This window comes from Falco punctatus (genome assembly GCF_963210335.1).
Source record: "Falco punctatus genome assembly, chromosome: 10".
NCBI classification, from domain to species: domain Eukaryota; kingdom Metazoa; phylum Chordata; class Aves; order Falconiformes; family Falconidae; genus Falco; species Falco punctatus.
The window spans coordinates 2,861,147-2,883,678 of NC_137590.1; the positions used below are offsets into that span (position 1 = coordinate 2,861,147).

Sequence of the window (22,532 nt, forward strand, 5' to 3'; positions counted from 1 at the left end):
CTTGGGGTGCGAGGCAGCTGAACAGATGTTCATAAGCAGCTCCTTGCAGCAGGCAGTGAGAGTGCTCCTTGTGAGCCTCTAATGGAGAGTAAACTGCATTTCTGTCTTTCTTAACAGGTGAAAGGCATGAAACCTCCCGGTGTTCAGCTGACTCAACAAATCCAAACCTTTAAGGGTGTTATTAGTGTCTTTTTGACAGGTGTATGCAATGATCAGAGAGAGATCTGTAGTGTTACAAAAAATTTTCCTTTCTGAAAACAAAAAGGGGGGAGGGCAGAAGAGTGGTGGACTTCCATCAAGCCTGCTGGAAAGTGAGGAGCCTGGAACAAGCACAGACAAGCTATAGTCATTTGAGTGGGTTAGAGATACAGCATCAATAAATCCATGTGGCTAGTGAAGCACTTATATACAACAGCATCAATGCCCAGTCTTTGCTAGTGTGGGGTTGCTTTGAGAAACTATCGGGTTTGCCTGTTATCTGTATTAGTTTTATAAAGTTACATAAAATCTGCACGCCTACCCTTCAGGATGGAAATCCTGTTGCAGTTGTGAGTAAACTACAGTAAAAGACGCAGCTTTGGACGGACTGACTTATCAGAAGGTTTGGTAACCTGTACAGGCCCTGCTAGCTCTTACTTCTCCTTTCCAGCTCTGCACTTCTCCTTTCCTTCGAGCAGGTGGGACAGCTGCTGTGGTAGAAATACTGCATTGAAACAACTTGCAGGGGAGGTACCGAGAGAGGAGCACCCTAAAACTGAGGCATTGTTAGACAAGATGGAGCTCTCGTTAGTGGCTCCTTGTAACCATAAGGTTATCTTTTTCTTTTCCAGCTGTTCATACCTCACACAGTATTCATTGTATAATGTGTGGAACAACAAAATGCAGGCCTTCTGGGATGGTTTCACTCAGTGCTCGGTCCTGATTCTCTCTCGGTACTGCTCCACCCATGAAAAAGAGGAAAACAAAGGATTTGCTGGATAGGCTGCAGGTTACCAACGCAGTAGAGCTCTGCTAACCATGGCATTCTGGTACCCTCACCTAAGAGGCTCCAGTAGCAGAACCAAGGGGTAATAGCCTTAGGACCTAAGATCTTAGCTCAGCACAGCTGGAGCTGAAAGAAAGCTACTGTTCTACTGTAAGTAATTAGATGGATCTCAATTAGTGCTATGGGATGGATGAGTCAGAATAACACAAGACAGCCTTAATTTTGGTTTGTTACAGAATTTGAGAGTGACTACCGTCTTACTAAGATTTTCTCGTAACAAAAAGAATTGTGATGTGATTTCTTAGGATCTTGTCTTTTCTTTAAATGGAAAACTATGACTTGGCCTAGCTGTAGGGGGGAAGAGAGCATGCTTGAGCCTTGGTGATGTGCAAACAAGCTGTTTTATTTCATAGGCAATGTGATCTCTGTAGGGGATGGCAGGATGAAATTGTTAGTGGCTGCTTGTCTCACTAGACATGAGATTCCATTCCCTGTACATATAATGTAAGAGGTTCTGCTGTTAGTGGGAACTTGATGGATTCAAAATTACTATCACAAATCAGCTAGGAAAAAAAAAAGCTAAAACTTGTGGTTTCCTGCTGCCTTTCCTCCCAGGAGCCTCACAATGAAGGGCACCTGTGGGAAGAAACGGCAGGTCTATTCTGGCGTATTCCAGCTGGAGGGAGAGCTACAATCGAGCAATATGGTGAGCACTTGGTCATGTTAGCAGAATGTAGAGAAGTTTTGTCAGGAATCCAAAAGGAGATGTGTGTGAAACACAGATGGGTAGTGGCAATTTTGGATGGCTTCCAAATGAGGCAGGTCAGTGCTGAAAAGGTCCCACCTAGTGCATACTTGTGGCATCTGTCAAAGGCTGGAAGGAAACCATGGAGTTTGGTTGTTTCTGTGCTATCTTTCACCACTCAAAGTTTAGCATTTGCTGTTGATGCCATACTTGTAATTGTGGTTGGTTTGGTATTTTTTTCCCCCTCCACTCTAAGCAGCCTGCAAAGCCCAAAACTTAAAGCCAAATTTTCTGAGGTATTTCTGAAGTAATTGTTTGAATTTGGAGAGGCTGTAGGTTGATGAAGTCAGACAAACATCTTGTGAAAGACTATTTTAATGGAGCTAACAAAGAAAGTAGAACAAAAAGAGGCAGACCTTCACACGGATTGCTGGCAAATGGCAAAAATCCCAGAAAGCAAGACAGGTGCAGGGGAAGCCCTAGGAAAGGGGACAGAGAGCAGCCTTTTGTATCTGAGGCAGGGTGGGTGTGCAAGTGAAAGGACTGCCACATTTGTGTTTCTTCAATTGCAGTGCCTGGTGGCTTTCTGTGAACACAATTTATCTGAACAGCAAGTCCTCCATTAGCAGATCTTGCTTCTTACAAATAAAGCTGGGATTATCATCTAGGCCCACATGGTGGTGAGAAGAGATGCAGGATGTGATGCTCTCAAACTCAAATCCATCACCTGGATGCCATGACAGCACTGGTTTGGCAGTGCTGTTAAGGGTCATGTTAATCTCCAGTGTCTTTATTGCTTTCTATTGCTCTTGTCCAACAAAGGGAACTTAAAATGGAATATAAATGACAGTCAGCTTTTAAAATGGTCACAATTTTGGGCACCCATATTGTATGCTGCATTCCTTGCTGTCTCGCGGAGACCCAGAGCTGGGGTGCTGTGCTGGTGATACCTCTTGGGTCCCTTGGAGCTGTTGCCTGCCTGCGCCTTTAGTCAAGGCCTCACTCCCAAGTATCTGTCTTCTCCATGTGCTGTGTCGTCTTTTGCTTGGTTTTGAATTTTTTTATTTAGGAATTTACACCGGTTTGCTTTGGTGTGCTGAAGAGCTCCTGCCTCAGAAGTCTATCGAGTCCAGCTTTCTCTCCTCTTCCAGGGCCAGGGCACCTCTGTGCTGACGGACTGTCCTGCGGCCTGGGCTCTCCCTCATCTCTCTTATGTTGTGGTTTCTTTCACTTGATTCCAAGAGCTGGCGGGTGCTGCGCCAGGGATTCTACTTTTGCCCCTGTGCCTGAATCGCTCGCCTTAGCTGGTAAATTTATAGTAAATGTAGTTGCAGAGCACATGCGGGTATTTTAATGGCAATAAAACTTGGGCGTGGAGAGCGGTGGCTTCTGTCAGGGCGGGGGGGGGCGGTGTCCTCCTTCCCGTCATGCTCCGCGGTGGCCCCGCGCATGCGCGCCCCGCCCAGCCGCACTACATTTCCCAGCGGCCCCCGCCGGGCGGCGCAGTGCGCACGGGGCCCGGGCGGGGGCGCTGCGGCGCGTCCCTCGCGCCGCTCCGTACAAAGCGGCGGGGGAGGGGGCGCTTCCTGTTTGTCTCCGGCCGAGCGGAGGAGCGGCCATGGCGGCGGCGGCGGCGGGGGGCCCCGGGCCAGGCGGGGGGGGCCGGCGCGGAGCCCGTGCGGCGGCCACCAACATCCTGGCGCAGCTCCGCCACGGGCAGCTCAGCGGCTGTGGCCTGACGCGGGGGGCGCAGGTACTACGGGATGGGGGGAGGCCCCTCCGGCGGTGGGGGTGAGCTGGGCCCGGGGGCTGGCGCGGCTGCCGTGGGGATAGGCAGAGCTGTGCCCGGGGGCAGGGGCGGGCTGGCGGAGGCCTGCTGCCCATCCTGCCCTGAGCCCACCCCCCGGCTTCGGGCAGGGCCTGCAGATCCGCCTGGGAGCCCGGCCCGCGAGGCCTTGCTCCGCCGGGGGCTGGGGGCGGGTGTTGGCCGGCCCTGGCGGCCCCTCGGCGGGGCTCAGCGCCAGCTTGGGGCTGTCGGGCCCCTCCTGGAGCGCCGAGGCCGGTGGGAGCCGGGCTGGCCTAGCGGGGCCCGCCGCCGAGGCTGCTGGGGGGGGGGGGGGGCGTCAGGTAGTGGCCTCTCTCGGTCCAGACTGGGGGCTCCCCAGCCCCCTCTGCCCGCCCCGCTCTGGTGCTGGGTCAGGGGGCGGCCCAGAGCCTCACGCGGTGGGGAAGGAGGGTGTCTGTGGGCCTTCATGCGCCTTTCCCTCCTTCCCATCCTCGGGCTCCCTGTAGAAGGACTGTGGAGCGGAACAAGTACGTGCCGTGCTGTAGAGGAGCCTTCTTCCTCTGCTGTTCTGGTTGGTGCTGGACGCCGTGGCTTTCTCCTGCAAAGAAGGGAAAGCTCTGCTTGCAACTGTAACAACTCGGCATCAAAATTTAGGATATTTGGTGGACAAAGGCAACCTCTTGATATTAGGGCTCAGGCAACTTTTTATCTCTCAAATGGGACAGGCTTTGTGCTGGTGATTTTCCATTAAACTGTTCCAGACCTCTTTCAAATTTGTCGTCTTTCCCAGTTGATGATGCTGGGAAATACCGAGAAATGAAATCAACTTGTTAACCTAGGCTTGTGCCCATCGTGTGCTTATGCTGGCTTTTTCAAGAAAATGCTCATGGATAAAGGACTATTCATTTCTTTTTCCGAAGAATAATTGGCATTTATTTTACAGATTAAATGTGAAATGGTGCAAAGACTTGGAAACTGAAGCGTGGGATAAAGAACTTGCATTCGGGTGGTGATTTATTGAGCTAAAGTATCTTAAAAGAGTTGAAATGGAATTAGAAATGGGATTTGTCTAAGTGGTTCTCACTAGTGCAGACAACAATATTTTCCTTGATTAACAAGATTCTGAGCAATTACTAAGAGAAGATTTGTTTGTCATAAATGTCTTTGTGTGGTTCTGTAGCTGAGATAGGGAAAAGAGCAGGAGGTGATTTTTAATAGCTTTTTTGTCCCTATTGTACTGCTTGCACAGATACTAGTTTGGGTAACGCTTAAGAAAAAGAAAATCATTTGCATGAATTTAAACCTGATATTGTCTCTCTTGAGGGAAGTTATTTCTGTGTGATTGTTTTAGGAGTGTATTTCATCTACTGTAGGCAGAGTAGCTTGCTGTCTCGCTAACTTGCCTGTCCACCTCTGGGCTCATGCTGGCTCCTCCACGACCGTAGTGGTTTAATTCAGATAAACCGGTGATAACCGTTGTGTGCCAACGCAATCTGTTAGGATGGTACCTCTGCTCTGAGCTTTGGTTCACTTGAGAAATGCAATGGGTGCTGTGTTTTAATTTGGGGCTTTTATGAATTGTTGGAAACAACTGCTATGGAAATGACCAGGCTTTTACAGTAATCGAGGAAACTTCTGCTAGTTATATCCTCCTGGTAATGCCGAAGTTTGAGGTGGTTGTTCTTATTGCTAGGGTTTTGTTTGTTTCACTTTTTAAATTCAAGTGTCACCGTGCTGCCCTGAAAGACTTAAAGCTTGGATGCCTGGGGCTCCCAGTGCTTCATCAACGCTGTAGGAATGCATTCCTAAATCACTTGGAATAAGGGGGAGCAGGGAACAACTCCCTGAATGATTTTGAACTTTGCAAGTCGTCTCTGCACTTTTACCTTGAAGCAGTTTTTTGTTTGCAGACGATCTAAATATAAGACACTTCGATGTAACTTTTAAAGAATTATAAGGCAATTTTGGGTGCTGTTCTTTATTTTTATTAAAATATTTACAGTAATCCTGTAGTTGACTCCTCAGTGGCAGTGTGGTAGCCCTTGCTTAAGTTTCTCAACTCATTTGCTCCTGAAAAGCCTGAGAGCAGATCAGGTTTCCAAGCTGTTGTATTGGGGTCTAGAAGAACAAGTTAGGAGAATGTCCTTTGAGCTCTTTCTTCCTGCTTTTTCAAGGAAGTTTTGGGTCATATGCTGCTTGGACCCGAGAGGAAGAGAAACCTTTTTCAAGATCTTAATTCAGAGAAATTGGGAAATACCATTCCTTGCTGTGGCACCTGCCATCTGAGTCGTGTTCTCCTGCAGTGTTGTCACTGTATTTCAGCGTCTGATCTCTGGGAGACAATTAGTACTCTTCTGTGGGTAGCAGTGGCATTTATTCTTAAACGAAGCTTTGTGTACTATTTTTAGGTGATCTCAAGATCCATTTTTGTATGAGCAAAGCAGGGGCCTATCTTTGGATTGGTAAGGATAATTGTTGACAGGCCTACATCAGAAAATTCATCAGTCTGATCTTACAGGGACATTACAGGATTTTTGACAGCAACAGCCACCTGAATATCTGGCAGTTTTGAGGCCAGCTAAGGCTCTGAAATCTGGATCCATGGGTGTTTTTGCTGTACTCTCCTACCAGGAGCCATAGCTTTTTTGCTGGTTGGTCTCTTTTCCTTGTTATTAATAATAAGAAGATTGATGGATAAAGCATATTTCTGTAGGTATTGCCATTATTTGTTCTTATATCCATTTTAGGTGTATTGCTAGCATCAGCTGCTGCCCTGGATGCAGGCCTCAATCATTGTTGTCACATTGCATAACCTTGTATCAAGGTTTGCCCTAGTACCGAGTACAAAGCAAGTGAAAGGGGCTTTTCAGATATTGGTAAAATAGAAGCAGACCAACTTTCCAAAAGTGGCACATTTTCTAGTAAGGGAAAATACTGCTTGTGAGCTGCCTGGTCTGTAGTGCCTCTCCTGGCACAGCTGTGATGTGTGCACACAGGCACTGTAAATAATACCTGATGGCGTTTATGCTGTGGTTCCTTGAAGGGAAGGGAACATTTTGGCTCAGCGGATCAAGCTTAAATCCCCTCAGCAAGAGGGCACGCACTTCATCTGCTGCAAGCCAACTGTGAAAAGCACGTATATAACATGAAACCAGAAGGTACTTAGGTGCAGCTATGTGAATCCCGGTAGACAGAGCAGTGTAATAACAGACTAACCAGTGATTTGCTGGCAAACTAGCATGCTTCTGGTGCAGTCCCAAGAGCAGATCATCAGCGCTGGTCTCACTCTCTCAGGACTGCCAAGGCTTCACTGAAACAATCAGAATGGAAAAAGAGAGTCCATTTTTCCAGCTGTATTTCATGATCTGCTCTCCCCAGGAATAGATGGTTTCCTTAGCAGGATAGTCCCTATCTACTCTGAAAAAAATCTCTCTGTGGAAGGAAAGCATTTTCTGCCTCAGACATCCAGATTTCTAGCTCCTACCATTACAAGTTATCAGTAGTCTGTAGTAGTTTCCTAACTCTTGAGAAAATACTCTGTTTTCTGATTGATTTTGTTTCCTTCTTACAATAATACCAACAACAAAAAAAAATTCACATGAATATAATCCACTTTAGTTCTAATTGTATGATTCTTAGCAGGCTTATACCTCTTCAGCAGAGGACAGCTACTGAGAATCAGAAAGCCTGGACGTGCTTTCTCTATAACAGGGACCAAAGCTCTGTCATACACTAAAAATGCTCAAAATTGGTAGTATCAGAGTTCAGTAGTCTTATTTTGGGTGACTGAAGAGGACTGCTGTAGATACAGTATTCCTTGCCCCTCTGCTTTTTCCTAGATATCCATACAGATTTTGCTTTCTTTCAAAACTGAAGAAGAAACTTGGGCAAGGAAAAAGCAATCACGGAGAAGTTATTATAATTTTACATGTTAGTTGATCTATTTTTCTCTGAGGGTAGGATGTTCAAAACAAACGATTAGTAGCTATGATTACTATCTGGTAGATTCTGTAGTGGTTTTGAAGAGCTGTTGGTGTTAAAGATCTGTGTTGGAGTTGTTCTGCTCTTGGAAACACTGGGGTTTTGAGCAGTAGTTTGGGATTCTTGGCGATGGTTAGACCTGGCTAGAAGGTACGATGGGTTTTATCCCAGGACACGATGCCCCTGGGCTCATGCCTTGCTTTTGGGCTGGCAGGGGAAAGGATGGCAGGCTCCATCCAGGGTTGTGGAGGATGAAGAAACAGTAGTTATGGGAAACTTGATCTGCACTTCGAAGAATCTAAGAACTGGAGAGAGGCTAGAAATAGGTGCTCTTACATGGGCTTCTCCCAGCTTCACCAGTGGAGTTTCTTAAAATTTTGGGGTTTCTGACATGTTCCTGATCAGAGCTGCCTGTAAAAAACCCAGCTGGTGACTGGCTGTGGTGTTCACTGCCCCGCAGCAGCAGGGTAGCAGGTCACAGCTTCTCCCTTGGAACACTTTCCAGAATCACTGTATAGGCCAGAAGTTGTGTTTCTGTATTGTGCCGTTGTGTTAAAATGAGAACCTGTTCAGGAGGGTCATTTGCCTCAGTTGTAGGCTTTTTTGTGAGAAGTTGTGTGAGGAAAGAGACAGTTCAGCCAGACTGATGCATCTTTCTTAGCGACTGAAAAGGAAAATATAATAAGGAGCTGGCATGACAGGGCACTCCTCAAAATACCGAATAATCGTTCTCTTGGCAGTCTGTCAGAGATTACTTCCTAAGTATTACTGTTCAGAGGAAAACTAAATATTTAATTGCACAAATACTAGTTTCCTGTTTTTTAAAGGTACAGCCTGAAAGGTTTGAAGGAAAGGATATGGAAAGGCTTTGATTTTATTAAAAATATGTAGCGGCTATGTGCTTACATCTGTTTCTTGAGATCCATAATCTTGTGCCTCTTTCCTTTTAAACTTTCAGAACATTGGAATATATGCTTCAGAAGTGGTCATGGAAGATGCTGAGAATGGAAATTCTGCTGTTTTTTTTTTTTTTTTAAAGCACTTCCAGTCTTACATTAACGCATGATTACAACAAAAAATTGAATCGAGAAAAGCTTCAACTGATGTGTCATACCCATAAAGTTTATCATAGCATGAATTCGTTAGTGCTGTAAAGGATACCTGGACACCTGAGTCACTATTTTTTTTTGCTTTTTGAAAGATCACAGCAAAAAAACCTCCTGCAGTGAGTGTTCAGCAAGCCAGTGAAATGTTGGAAGGGCAAAATTTGAAGTAGAGACACAATTTTATTAGAAAACTGTTACCCCTACTCTCCAGAGTAAAGGGGAGGATTAGCTCATGGTATTTCTGATCTTCAGTTTGTCAGCAACTGTGAGAAGACATGGAGATGTGTCACTGACCACAGCTTAGAAAAGTGGTGGAGACAAGGTTCGGAAAATAAGAGGTTTACCTTGTAGGGTGATGAAAAGCATCACAGTGCAGGAACACAAATGGAAAGGAAAATCATCACTGGAAGGGGAAGGGATTTTGAAGCAATCATAACTACAAGAGATCTCAAGCCAGTAACAAATGGTTTAGCAATGCTCATAACACAGTTCTGACCACGTGCAGGGGCACAGGCCCAAAGCAGCCGAGAGGATAAGCTGCTTCTGTTGGAGAGGCTGTGTCTGGAGGATAGCAGTCATGGATAGGAACATCAAGAGCAGATACTACAGCAAAAGTGGAGGGGGAGAAAAGAAAAGGGAACTAAACTAAAAGGGGTGGATTTAGGTAAATTTTAACATATAACCTAATACAACTTGGTGAAGTTTTAGGTATTATTCATCATTTTTTATAGACCATTGTGCTAAGGAATGCCAGGGTGTTATAAAAGAATTTGTAACACAGGAGGATTAGAAAGAAATTTAAAAGAAATGTTTAATTTGTGTATAATGTTTTTGTTCAGCCCTATGTATACTTTCAAGAAAAGTTATGCACAGAAGTTATTTAAACTCTGTAGTAGGAAAGTGTTCCTGTGGTAGTTACCAGTCTTTGGTGTAATCTCCTTGGAAATCCTGGACTCCGGTCCTCTGGAAGATTTTAAAGAGAGACTACTCAGTCTGCTTTAACTTGCAGTCATGAATGGGCTTGATGACACATTTTTAACTCTCTATGTAAATCGTCTGGAAAGTCTTTCATTGCCCTTCCAGCACATCTGTACTGCCATGGCTTCAACAGCACAGCTGGAGGAGGGGGAGATGGCTGGTACTGGCTGGGTACCTGATCACCTGGCTGGCTAACAGCATTCGGTGACCTGCCAGTGTGGCACTGGCATCGTACAGACCACTTCAGACTATGACGTTGTTTGGGAGCGCAGTGCCTGGGCTTGAGCTAGTGTGTGCCGTGCTGCCTTGTTTCAGAGGCCTGCCTGGAATATAACCGGTTCTGGAGAGCTGCAGTGTGCCGTCCTCCAGGTTTCTAGGTTTGTGATTCAAAACTTGGATATGTTACGGCAAACTCCTGAGAAATGGCTGAGTGGAGTCTTGGTGTTCGTACCGGTTTGGTTTACTGTACCTGGGTGGTAGGGCAGTTTTGACGCTGGTTCTTTGTTTTCCCAGTAATTGGTACTTGCTCTGTCTTCTTCTAGCGCCAGCAAGGCATGATGGTTCATAACCCCAGCAACCATTTGTTAGGTAGGCCCTTTCTTTTAATTGATGCCATTTCCAGCTGGGTTTCTGCCACTTCCCCTTCTTGCTAGATAGTATCTAACTTCTCAAGCTTTGTATGCAGTTTCAGATACTTTATCCAAAGCTATTCAGTGAAAGAAGAAGATTTCTGAGAAATCAGTGTTGGATTGCACTTAACCTGCTTGGATGAGACCAAAAAATACTAGAGGGGCAAATGGGCCCCGAAAGACCCAGTGCTAATTTTGATGACTATTCAATAACGTCTGCCCAGACAGAGCAAGAAGGGAACAGGCTTTGCCTATAAATGAAAACCATTGACTAGCTACTATTACAGAAATCGTGAGATGCAGTTTTTAACCAGAACGGCTGTAAAGACACTCCATACAATCTAATTAAATTTTAATCCCTCCACAGAATCCAAAATCTTTGCGTTGGCAAGTACCGCCCCACCACAATGGAAATATTCAGAGCCAGGGTAATCTCGCAAATACAGAATAGGGACCACAAGCTAGAGCTTGCAGCAAAACCAAAGACATGTATTAAATCAAGAGAAAGAAAAAGGTTGGGTTGGGTTTGGGGTTTTTTTGTTGTTTTTGATGTTGGTTGGTTTTTTTCTTTGGAAAGCAGTTAAAAGAAGATGAAAGCAAGGAAACATTTGCTTCATTCTTTCAGAATTTCAGTTCTGAAAGCTTTCTGCAGATCAGCACAAGTGACTGCCTCTCAGAGTCTGGGACAGTGAGAGAAGGACCTACTAGTACAGAAGTGAGAATGGACCCTGCCCCAAACCAAGAAGCATGTGTGTGATTAACAAATGCAATGTCAAGCCCAGGACAAGGTTTTAACGTTGATTAAGGGCTTTTGGCCTTTTCTGAGAGCACTTGGATGCTGAATTCTGTGCTGTGCTACTGGAACCTGAGATTGCAGCCCATGCGTGTCGTCTTTGCCTGTGGTATCTTCCACATCAGCCAGAGGCAGAGTTGGATTCTTTCCCTGGCATTTTGCTGCATGTTCTTTGCACTTTACCCAGCAATTAATCCAGTTTCTCATGCGGCTCATGGGGTTGTGTACTCTTCCCACACCTGGGATGGGGCAATGGTGGAGCTCCTCGTGCATTCTCTCTGTGCTGGCTATTACAAGGAGAAAAGGAAATTTGTGACTTAGAAGGAGCTGACCCATTACCTGCAATAAGTCCAAACAATAAGAAGCCATTTCAACTTTCTGGTTTTGTCCTGCCATTTCTTGTGCAAGTGGCCTCCTCAGAAGGAACTTGTGTTGTTCTCCAGCAGTGCTGTTGATTACTCTTATTCAGAAGTCAAAAAGCAGGGGAAAGTTAAAAACTGGAGAGAGTTTTATGTCCCAGGTTTGCTCGTGCTGCTTCAGTCACCCTTTGTAGCAAGAAAACCTGATACTTCAAGAGCCTTGAAGTTCATATTCATCAGGAAAAGAGCCTCATGTATCTGGGAAGCTTAGAAGAAGGATGAGGACACATAGCAGCTAACATTGCCAGTCTGAGTTTTCATGCGCTTGCATCAGTTTTTCTGGTTTTCCTGTATGCTAACAAGCAGAGAAAAGGTTTAAATTCTCAGTCAGAAATTGGAGTATATTTGCATATAATTGTCTAATAAGGAATTGAATGGCCCTTTGGAATTGTACACTGAGATATATCTGAGAAGGATGTCTTGGCTGAAACAATGAGCAGCAACATTTCCTGACTGTTAATAGTTAACGATGAACATTTAAGCAGGCTGGAGGTGAACAAAGCAAGTTAACCACAGAAAGGGGGGGGGGGGGGGGGGGGCGGGGGTAGTGATTTATGCAGAATGAGAGCAGCTTAGAGGTTTAGGCCTAGGAGTAAAGGAAAATCCACAAATGTTGCATTGCGGTGCAGTCTTGCTGACGTGGGGATTGGAGCTTTCTTTATGCTTTTTATTTGGAAGGCATATAAAATTTTGTAAAACCAGCCAGAAATCCTCTGGCTGTAATTATTGTTGTCTGCCTTACCTTTCTGTGCAAGGATATGTCCCTGTTTTGGGGTTGGTCTAGGTACCTCTGAAGCGTTGTTAAGGAATTGTACCTGTTTCTGTTAATCAAATGTGAAAAGCAGGTATTTTCTGAGGTCAGCATTGACTGGATGGTGAATTTAATGAAGAGCTCTCCTTTACAGCATCTGCTGGCAGGAACCTGGAAGTCCAGCCTTCAAAACATATTTTGTGGATTGTAAGCAGAATATTTATTAGTCTTGTGCTGCTGTTTCATTTGTTTTCAGGTGTAAAATGTAGTGGTGAACATGGAGAAATGTTTTTTTATATTTTGGAGAGAAGGAGGAAAATTGGAGAAAGTTTGCACAAATGTAGTGGCAGATGCTGAGGTCTTTTTTTTGCGGTTGCAGCCTGCTTCCCAGAGCATAGTGCCAGTGTTACTCTACTGATGCAGTTTTCGGGTTCCGTTTATAACCAGCCCAGGACTACAGAGGAAGTTTTTGTTGCATCTTTGATACTTTCTTCTGGAGCCTGCTTGTAAATCTTAGTGGTTTGGGTCATTGCTGTGACCAATAATGGCTTCAGGGACTTGGCTGAGGAAATACTCTTTAGTAGCTGAATGTAGTGAGTAATGAAGCCTTTCCATCTTCAGTGTTCTGTCTACCTTAGTGTGGTGTAATTTGTGATAGTGTTAAGGGCACCTGTTTCCTCATGGAGTGACCTGTCAATTGGAGTTCTACTGATGGAATTATTTAGAGACTAATGTGTTCCCATTTTAAAATATGTGATCAATATAAAAACATAGAACGAGATTAAGTTCTCTAAATGATATCTGCTTTAAGCCTTGTCCTGCTTAAGATACTTTGACCACCTGTGAAATTCTGCAGCTGCCAGTCCTGGATAAATTGCTGCACAGAAAGAAGCACTGGATTTTGTAGTGGTACTCTCTAGAATAAACTATTTTTCATATATATTCTTCCCCTGGCATTTTGCTGCATGTTCTTTGCACTTTACCCAGCAATTAATCCAGTTTCTCGTGCCACTCATGGGGTTGTGTATGCTTCCCACACCTGGGATGGGGCAAGAAAAAAAATATTCTGGGGAGGTGATGAGGTGGTTTTCTTGGTTATGAAGCATTGGACACGTGGGAATTATATTCTTCCTTTGTTGCAGATCACAGAGGCCTTGTTAAAGGAAAGAGATAAGCAAGCAAAATGGAATGGGATTCCCTTACTGTTGCAAAAGCTGTATGAACATAGCCACCCAAACAGTGATTTCTCCCAGTGCCAAAGCATCTTAAAGGTACTGTCTACACTGTGCTTCCTGAAAGCTAGGGGTTGTTTTGTTGTTGCTTTCTCTAAAAAAACTGTGACCATATTCTAACTTAATTTTTGCAACTGAGCGTATCTGTGAATGGGCTGGCAGGTAAGGGCTGGGAATGCATGCAGTTGATTAGTCAGTAGATCACAGATAGTTGGAGACAATTGTGTTTACACTGATGAAGTCTTCTTTTTTAACTGTTTTCTTTTCTTTCCTTTTTTTTTTTTTTTTTTTTTTTTTTCCGCATGCAGGAAATTTCTCCACTTCTTTCAATGGAAGCCATGGCATTTGTTACAGAAGATAGAAAAGCTGCTCAAGAGTCCACTTTCCCAAATACATACACATTTGACTTATTTGGAGGAGTTGATGTAAGTGTGTTTTTCAACAGTATCATAAAATTTCTGCATGATAGTGGTACCACTGAGAAGTCTGTGAGGTTTTTGAGACCTTTGAAGCTTCTAAATGTAAGCTACAGAATGACTTTACCATTTGTTGCTAAGCATTAGAATTGTACCTGTTTCTGTTAATCAAATGTGAAAAGCAGGTATTTCACATCATCAAGAAAGAGGTTCTGTTTCCTATGTAATACAGAAGACCTGACTCTTTCTTCAGGCAGTCTGTTTTTAACCTAAAAAAGATGAGACCTCTAGGTTCTCAATGAAAACAGTTTCGAGAAAAATGCTACAGCTGGCACTGAGAATTCCACTTACCGCTGAAGGGTAGGTGGTGATTTTTTAAGCACATTAGCACACTCTTTTAGCCAGGTTGTCTGTGTTTATTGCTGGCATGCAGTGTTTGCTGCTTCATCTACAAAAAAGTTTTTTAAACAGAATTGTGAGGTTTCTGTAGATGTTCAAGCAATTTATCATTGTTTACTTGTTTTAATTCTATATTACACAAATCAAATACCCAAGTTTGCTCAGTGTTATGGTGACAGACTCTGGGATCTTAGCTTTCATTAGAAATGTACGATTTGTATTTTCTGGTTAACTAATTGACACTTTCTTCCCTTTTTTTTTTTTTTTTTTTTTTTGTCTAACTAAACAGTGTCTTTGCTACTTCTCTCTTGTTATACTTAGTGTGCCTTACTTAAGTAAAACTTGTGTTTAGGTTACGTTGTTTTGAAATGAGCACTGGTTTAGTTGCCGGTGTCCTCTCAAGTGAGGACAAAAATCTTCAGCTACCCAAGCAATTTAGAACATTGTATGAAAATGTTGTAAATTTCCCATTTTTTAAAGGGAAATAGTGATACTTCCTGCAGAAGTGCTTGTAACATAAGGATGCACAGAATAAGTGTGTGTCTTGGGGGTGGTTTGTGTGGGTTTTTTTGGTTGGTTGGTTTTGGTTGGTTGGTGCCTTTTCTTGGGCTGGAGTTGGTAAATACCAGATACACTGTTACTGCCTGGTACTGTGGCTGGAGATCTGCCTGATACAAGTGGGTTTAATGTGGTTAAAGGCAGTGGTAGAAGCCAGTGCTGCGTGTGTGTTTTTGACAGTCCAACTCTAGGACTCTGGGACTTGAAAGGGAAGTAGTCTAATCTGCTGATTCTGTGTATGCCATGTGCTGATTCTGTGTTGCGGTATTTTGAACTGTGAAGTATGAGTAACTTTGAAGGACACTAAACCTGCAGCGTACTCTCTATGCTATAATGTGTGATAGTGTATTCCTTAAAATATGTTTGGATTCTGACAGCTTTTACACCGAAGGAAGAACAAAAAAGACATTTGTGTCTCCTCCCTTTATATGAACACGTGTAAAATATTACCCCAGAGTACAAACACATGAACTGATGATACACAAGCCTTGTGGACTTTGGACCTGAATGCAACCCCATTCCAAGAAATAAATCTCTTAACTCCTTTTGTGCTCCTTCTGCCTCTGGTGAGGCACCCTCTTATCTATTCTCTTTCTGCCATTGGATTCTTGTGCTTCTTGCTGCATACTGTTGCAGTTTCAGTAGGATGGCTGAAGAAAGCCCTCTCCAAGGAGTGTCTCACACCACTGCAGTCCAGTCCCTGGAGTGTATGTGAGGAGCATACCAGTTCTGCAAGAATAAGGTGATAAATGCATGGTGGGTTATAGTATTGACCAGGAAAAATAAATACTAGCTGAAAAGGTCCACTCTGTGGCAAGGCAGGAGAAATCATGAGTGTGACCATCCTTAAAAGACAGACTTGTTGCAGCAGGTGTTCTTTCCCAGCAGAAGAGCAGGTGGCCTGCATCCCAAGTGCATAGGGTTATCTTTGGATGCTTATCTCAGGTACCAAGCCTCGAGGTGTGCATTCTCCTCTTAAAATGTAAGCCATTCATATGAGCACTATGTTACTGCTGCAGTAATTTTTGTCCACCCAATGGAGCTGCTTTTACAAATGTTGCTGAAAAACATAGATTCCTCTTTAAAGTTGCTTATTTATTTGTCAGTGCTTAAAATGTGGGCAGTGCTTCCAGTGCTATCAGGTGTTTTCCTCTGTGTCTGGGTAGGTAGTTCATTAAAAGAAGGGTAAAGTTAAGTTGGGACAAATGGAGCAGGTGGTACAATGTAAGTATGTTGTTAGTTGGTATGACTTGACTGGGTGACTTAAAAATTTTAAGCTGAATTTTAGCACTAGGTGCTTTTCTCAATACTTCTTGCTGAAGTCATCGGTTCCTTCTAGTGGCTAACTTATTTTTAAATTTTAAATAAACTGTTTTTTTTAAAAAAAAAAAAAAGTTTTAAAATAAACCACTGGTATAGGCTAGAACAACTAAAGATCAGTTCTGCATCTGTTGGAACTATAGTCCTAGTCTTGCAACACTAACGATTAACATTTCTTAAATAGAAAAGAGATGACACTTCACGTATATGTCAGTGTATTTAAGTATACATATAAAGTGCAAGTACAGAAGCAGTGGCTTGCTCTTTGTTGGTGAGAATAAAATCTGGAGCAGCTAAATTCTGTTATGTCTGGAATGTATTTTGGAGCCCAGTAAGATTTAAGGAGAGCCTTTGCAAAATGTGCATCTATTTGCAGATGATTGCTGAAGATTCATTGTTTTGGGAAATGGATGATAGCCGTCCTTGATGTTATCTGGATGCATGTGAAGTTACATTGTTTGCAGACTCAAATTCTTTAAAACCTGCCAGTGGGAGATTTAGACAACTGTTACTATTTCTTCAGAGTAAATACAACTTTTTTGTCAGTGTAATTTTGACACCGGTGGGGTTTTGATTGTAGCGCTTCCTTTTTTCACTTCTCTGACTTCAGCAGAGCAAGACTAAGTTTGGATTTGTTACTGACAAATTAATTGGTTATTTGTATCTCAGTGATTATTCCCTTAATTCTTTATCTTGTTGTTACAGCTTTTAGTAGAAATTCTCATGAGACCAACTCTTATTACACAGAAGAAGAAACAGAAAAGTAAGTAAATAAGTGTGGGTTTGATTTTTTTTTTTTCATTCTTGCATTGTGTCCTCAGTCAGACAGAAGTTATTATATTTTTCTGTTACTCTCTTTCAATACTAGCAATTTCCTGTTCCTAAATGAGTCATTGGTTTCTTTGTTCTCTGTAGTCTGATTCGTGATGGGATTTGGGACAGTCACCTGTTGCAAAGCAGAGCTCAGGAGTATTCATGCGCTCCGCATAACATTTTCTCAGTGCAGTAAATCTGCAATCAGTGGAAACTTTTTATTTTTACCGTGGCTGTAGCTACAATTAACAATTATTAATAATAAGCCACAAAACATTGCTTATGTAATGGGAGTTATAGAGATTGTGAGATAATGAAAAGCATGCTATTTTCCTGACCTAGTCATAGTGACTACTAATTTCCAAATTGCTAGAAGGTGAACTTGCCAACAGGGTGCAGTAGCTTCAGCACAACTTTCCTGCTGGAGCAGCTTTGGTTTAATGTTTTCATTTCTCCTGCTTGTGATTCTGCTGGTTCCCTGAACTCTTCTGAGGGAAGGAAATATCATGGTGTGCTCCATGCCCATCAGCCAGGGAACTTCAAAGGTGAAGTAACTTGAACTTGAGGTAGAGACAGTTGTTATATGTCTGTACTGAAAACATAATTTAAATGTAAAAATGCTGGAGTAAATCAGATTGAAAGCTTTTCTATGAATTCCTGATGCTCTGTGGAAAAAAACACATGAACTCTTTTTTTTCTTCTTTTTTTTTCCCCATGCTTAATAACTGGAACTAATATATGTCTTAGCAGTTTCTCATATTGGCAAATTTTGAGTTGATTTATGATATTTTTCCTAAAATACTGTTTACACCCCTGTTGTTTTCTTCTGTGTGTAACTAAGAAGTGCACTAGACCACAATACATCTGTGGCTGTGGTCCCAGGCAGTGCTGGTGGTAGTTTTGGAAGAAAGCATGTGAAAGGTCAGGTATAGAGTGTTTCTTCCTCAGGTTTCTATTCTCCAAAGTATTTGCACATGCGATCTGAGCTAGCAGTTAGCCTGAAATTCTCACCTGTTTTATAGCTATCCATAATCACTGCTGTGGATGTTAGTGTTCCTTGGCAACACATAGCTAGTGAGTGTCTGTTTTCTCCTTTGCAGTAAGTGATGACCTCATCAAGGACTGTTTAAGCATACTGTACAACACGTGTATATGTGTAAGTACAAATGCTGTGGAAAGGTGTTCTTCTGCTGGTAATGTTTTACATGTCTGTATGTTGTCTTATCAAGTCTCTTTTAAGCCTAATTTAAACTTACTCTGAAACTTTTCATTAAAATTCCTTCAGTCAAATATAGGACTGCCCTGTATTTTGATATGTTACTCAAATAGTTTGTTTTCTCAGCCGTGTTGTCAAGTTTAAATCCCCTTGTTTGCATCTTTCTGTATCTGTGTTTCTATAGGAAAGCCGTGTCAGGCTTTATATTCAAACTTAACATTTGAAACTGGAAATGAACGCCTGCTAACCTGAGCTACGGCTAGTCTTGTTCAGTAATGGTGCTGACAAAGCGTTTTAAGTTTGATCCTGCAACTCCTTAATGTGCTAAATATCCGTTCAGTTCAGCTGATGGCAGATCGGTGCTAAGCTAGATGCTGGGTTAAAAGGGATATTGAAATACCTTGCCATTAAAATTCTGAAGCTAAAAGCGCATGCCTCAGATTATGCATGCAGGGAACATCCTCAGGATTGTTTACTTAATCACATGATTTATTATGTCATAACCTAGGGAGCATTGTTTAACAGAAAGTAAAAAAAAAAAAAAAGGCAGTTACTGACTTGGAGCTCTTCCAAAAACAGCCTAATCTCAAGAGTTGGAGTCATAATAGATCAGGTTCTCACTATAAGTATTTGTTTACATAAGGGAGGGGAAAGACCAGAACGCTTTTGTTCTTCCCTTATATGATTATTGGTTTTAACCACAGGGAGTGCAACTTTGTTGCAAACTGAAGAGCCTATACTAACATGTTCGCAACTTTGTTGCAAAGACCAGCTGCTGTTTTGGTTCAATGTTACCACTCTCTTGAATGAGAAGTGTGCAGGATCACAGAAATTTTGTGTGTGCAATATTAACTGTTCTTATGCTTACATGTAAATATTCAGGAGGTACCTAAGCTAGCCTGGTGAGCACTGGTGAAACATCAGTCGTGTTTAATAGACAGCTTTGTAAGTGGTAAGGATGTAGTTTTAAGTTGTGCTTAATTCCATAAAAGGCTGGCTGTGCTCTTAGCGGAGGTCAGCGCATGAACGCTGTCTTTAATGGTCAGAGCATGAAAGCTGGCCTTAATGAACTTGGTGATGAACCAGAGTTCATGTTATAGCATGACTCTTGGGTTCGTCAAAGAGTTCATTAAGGCCAGTGCTTGATTCCGTTGCTCAGACTGCCCAGCTGAGAGCAATGCTGATGGTTTAGGAGGAATCCAGGGAGTGTGTTTACATACCATAAAATAGAGCTGGTTAAAATTTGTGTGGGAAACCAGAGACAAGCCTCTCTGACTACTTCAAGGCATGCAGTGTTTACTTTTCATTCAGGGAAGTAAACAACTGCCTTGAGATGAAGCTTCTCACCCTGGAGCATGTAGTTTTTGCAGGCGTCATGTTAACTTCAAACAGGGACTGGAGTTAGTTCTGGTCACCATAAACACAGTGTTTCCTGGTTTCAGGAATAGCTGATTCGATAACACGTCAGCTGTAAAACTGTTCTGCGTGTGGCTGTAACATAGGAGTGCTCGAGGCGGGCTCTGACTCTGGGTCTGTGTGTGCATCTGCTGCTTTTTAGACAGAAGGAGTCACAAGACGATTGGCAGAAAGAAATGACTTTGTGTTGTTCCTGTTTACACTGATGACAAACAAAAAGACATTCCTACAAACTGCAACACTCATTGAAGATATCCTGGGAGTTAAAAAGGTTAGTTGCTAGTTTCTAAATTTTATTTGTATGGCTTTTCAGCCCAGTAAAGACAGCTGTTTCTTTGGAAGAGTTGCTGAAGGTAATTCTCTAAGCTAGCATTCTCACTTCTTGTAGCTAATTTGAAACCTGACTGTCTACAGTGATCATTAACTTCAATCACATTTCATATAGAAGCCAAATTAGACATGTGGTATCATACTTGTAATGCTTTTGCATAGCTTGCAGAGGATGGTGAGGGGCTGAGTGCCTAGCTGTCATTAAAGTACAAGCAGTATTTCAAATAAAGAAAATGAACTTATATAAATTCATTTTTCATCCTCACCTTCTGATGACCCCTCAGATATTTTAGTAGTTTTCCTGACATCTGCAAGGCTTCCTGTGCTTCTCTCTTACCTTGGCGTTTCTCACCTCTCTGAGAAGTTGTAGGCTGGGGGAACAAGCCACTTAAGTCTTCTGCACAAACTAGGCTTTTGAACTTGCTTGCTGGTATCATTACAGCTTAGTGCCCTGATGTGATGCAAATAAAATATTAGAGGTATAATCCTGGGAAAACCCTGAATGAAATGTGACTGGACATTTTGTGGGGAGGGTCAGGATTCTATAACTTGTTACAGTTTTTAGAGTGAGGTTGAGAATTATGTACTTCCTGATACAGGCAACAAGCTTAGTTTATATGAATGCTTTTTGCTGAAAATTGTTTTAAATATCTTTATATTGAAAAGATCTTTTGATGAAAGACTGAGAAATACAATCTAGAAGTCCTCATCTGTGAGTCAAAGAAAATAGAGAAATGGAAAAAGAATTGAAACTTTTTAGTATCTAAATTAATTTGTGTGTTAAATGAGGTTGTGAGTTTGGTTTTGGGGTCTGTTTGGGTTTTTTTAGTTAAAAGAAAAAAAGCCCCCCAAATTTTAGGTTGGTACTTAGTCTTTAAAATATGGTTATCTATACTTTTGGAATTGATAAATGGAAGTGATACTAGTTGTAAATCACAGCTGTTTTCAGATTCTTCACTTGTCACTGCCTACTTGCTTCTCTTTTACTAACATTGAAATAAAACAGATCTCTCCGGGAAAAAGATCTGTAGCTGAAGCCTTCTGGCTGTTTCTGTGTTCACTCATTCAGCATCACATGTGACTTAATCAGTTGATGTTGCCTCCTCCAGGAAATGATACAGCTGGATGATATTCCCAATCTTGCGAGCCTTGTGTCCAGTTTTGATCAGCAGCAGCTTGCGAACTTCTGCAGGATCCTTGCTGTTACAATTTCTGAACTTGACACAGGAAGCGATGACAAGCACACACTTCTTGCCAAAAATGCCCAGCAGAAAAAAAACTTGGGTCCTTCTCGTGCTGAAATTAATCAAGGTAATTTTTACATTATGAACAAATGCAGAAGAATCTCAATAGTGTGTAAAGTTTCCCTCTTCTCAATGTCACATCTGTGGCCTATGTTTCTAGAGGATACTGTAAGTATTCTGTCTTACAAAGCATTTTTCTCCTCTAGCACTTTCCTGGAAACTTTGTAGCTTTCAGTGTCATGTGATGTTGGTAATTAGGTGAGTTAATTTCTGTCATTTCAGCCCTCTGATGACCTGAGTGGCTTAAAATAATTGAGTTTGTTTTCTATCCCTCAGTCACTTCCATGGCTTTCCCTTTAGCAACTCTCAGTAATTCTGTGTCCTCCTTAAAATATGAATTCCAGAAACTGCATGCAGCATGGTTACTGTCAGAGCAGTTCCTTCTCTAGTTTTATCTGACATTGTCCTGAGCAGGATGTCTTTCTTTATCCACAAGTAAAGTGTGTTTAATATTAATCATGTTGCCCACCATTAGCACATGACCCTTGGAAATTTGTAGGTCTAATCTCAGCTTCAGCTTTGGGCACAGGGTTGGTTTACTTATTGCGTGGGGTACCTCTCAGATGCAGAAGTCTGGTTAGAAGGATGAGTATGAATTTAAGAGATTTACTTTAAAGTACCCTCAAATGTAGAAACTGCTGTTTTCAGCTCTTACTATGCTGAAAAGCTCTTGGGCTTGTGAAGCAGATGTTTGCATAGGCCCATGCAAATGAGAATTTTTGGGAAGTACAGAAAGAGGTTTTGGAGCTGGTTCTCACATCTTCTAACATTTCTTGTTAGCCATGAACAACAAAGCTCCGTTTGTAACTGCTGCCACCTCTACAGCATCCACTGAGGGATGGATAGCACGATACAGCAGGCAGAAGCTGAGAGACTTTAAAGGGGGATGATGTATTGTCTTCTGCCCTGTGCTTGCCAGAGCTTGCTTGTAAAGAGCAATGGACGAGTATGTGTAGGTGTAGGTACAAAGTTTAATTAAAATTAGTTAAAGTGAACAAGCTTGGATCCTGCTGAGCTGAACTTAGCTAATCAAATGGTTAACTGATGGGTTTTGTTTGCGTGATTGGAGACTAAGACGATAAAGCATATTCCATTTTAAAAATTTTATCAGAGAGCTTATTCTTTCAGAGATGGTACCAGCAGGCAGAATCTCAACACTCTTTCACATAGTGTTCATGGTCAAATTCTTTGTCCTTTTCTACTTGCATATGCAAGTGTGTAGTGAAGTGAAGGCTTAGCCATGTATCAATAATAACCAGGTTCTGTAATTAAGCTTTTCTTGTGAAAACTTTAGGACAAAATGCAGCTCCTAGCACCCCCACAAGCATCTTGGAGGCCAGTGACTTCTGTCCTTG

The 22,532-nt window shown here is 42.5% G+C and overlaps 1 protein-coding gene across 5 annotated transcripts in view; it reads left to right on the top strand.

Moving 5' to 3' along the window:
- The first annotated feature begins 3,304 nt into the window (after positions 1-3,304).
- TRPC4AP (transient receptor potential cation channel subfamily C member 4 associated protein) overlaps positions 3,305-22,532 on the top strand; it is a 38,705-nt gene continuing 19,477 nt past the window's right edge. Inside the window, exons 1-7 of one of the 5 annotated variants that reach the window (XM_080403775.1) lie at positions 3,305-3,483; positions 13,316-13,444; positions 13,714-13,830; positions 16,804-16,861; positions 18,012-18,067; positions 19,686-19,814; positions 20,983-21,184. In XM_080403775.1, coding sequence (XP_080259901.1) covers positions 3,349-3,483; positions 13,316-13,444; positions 13,714-13,830; positions 16,804-16,861; positions 18,012-18,067; positions 19,686-19,814; positions 20,983-21,184 — 826 coding nt within the window. In that variant the 5' untranslated portion in view covers positions 3,305-3,348. Of the gene's footprint in view, positions 3,484-13,315; positions 13,445-13,713; positions 13,831-14,509; positions 15,535-16,803; positions 16,862-18,011; positions 18,068-19,685; positions 19,815-20,982; positions 21,185-22,532 lie in introns of those variants that run through there. The other 4 variants (XM_080403776.1, XM_080403778.1, XM_080403777.1 and 1 more) reach the window with 4 other exon arrangements.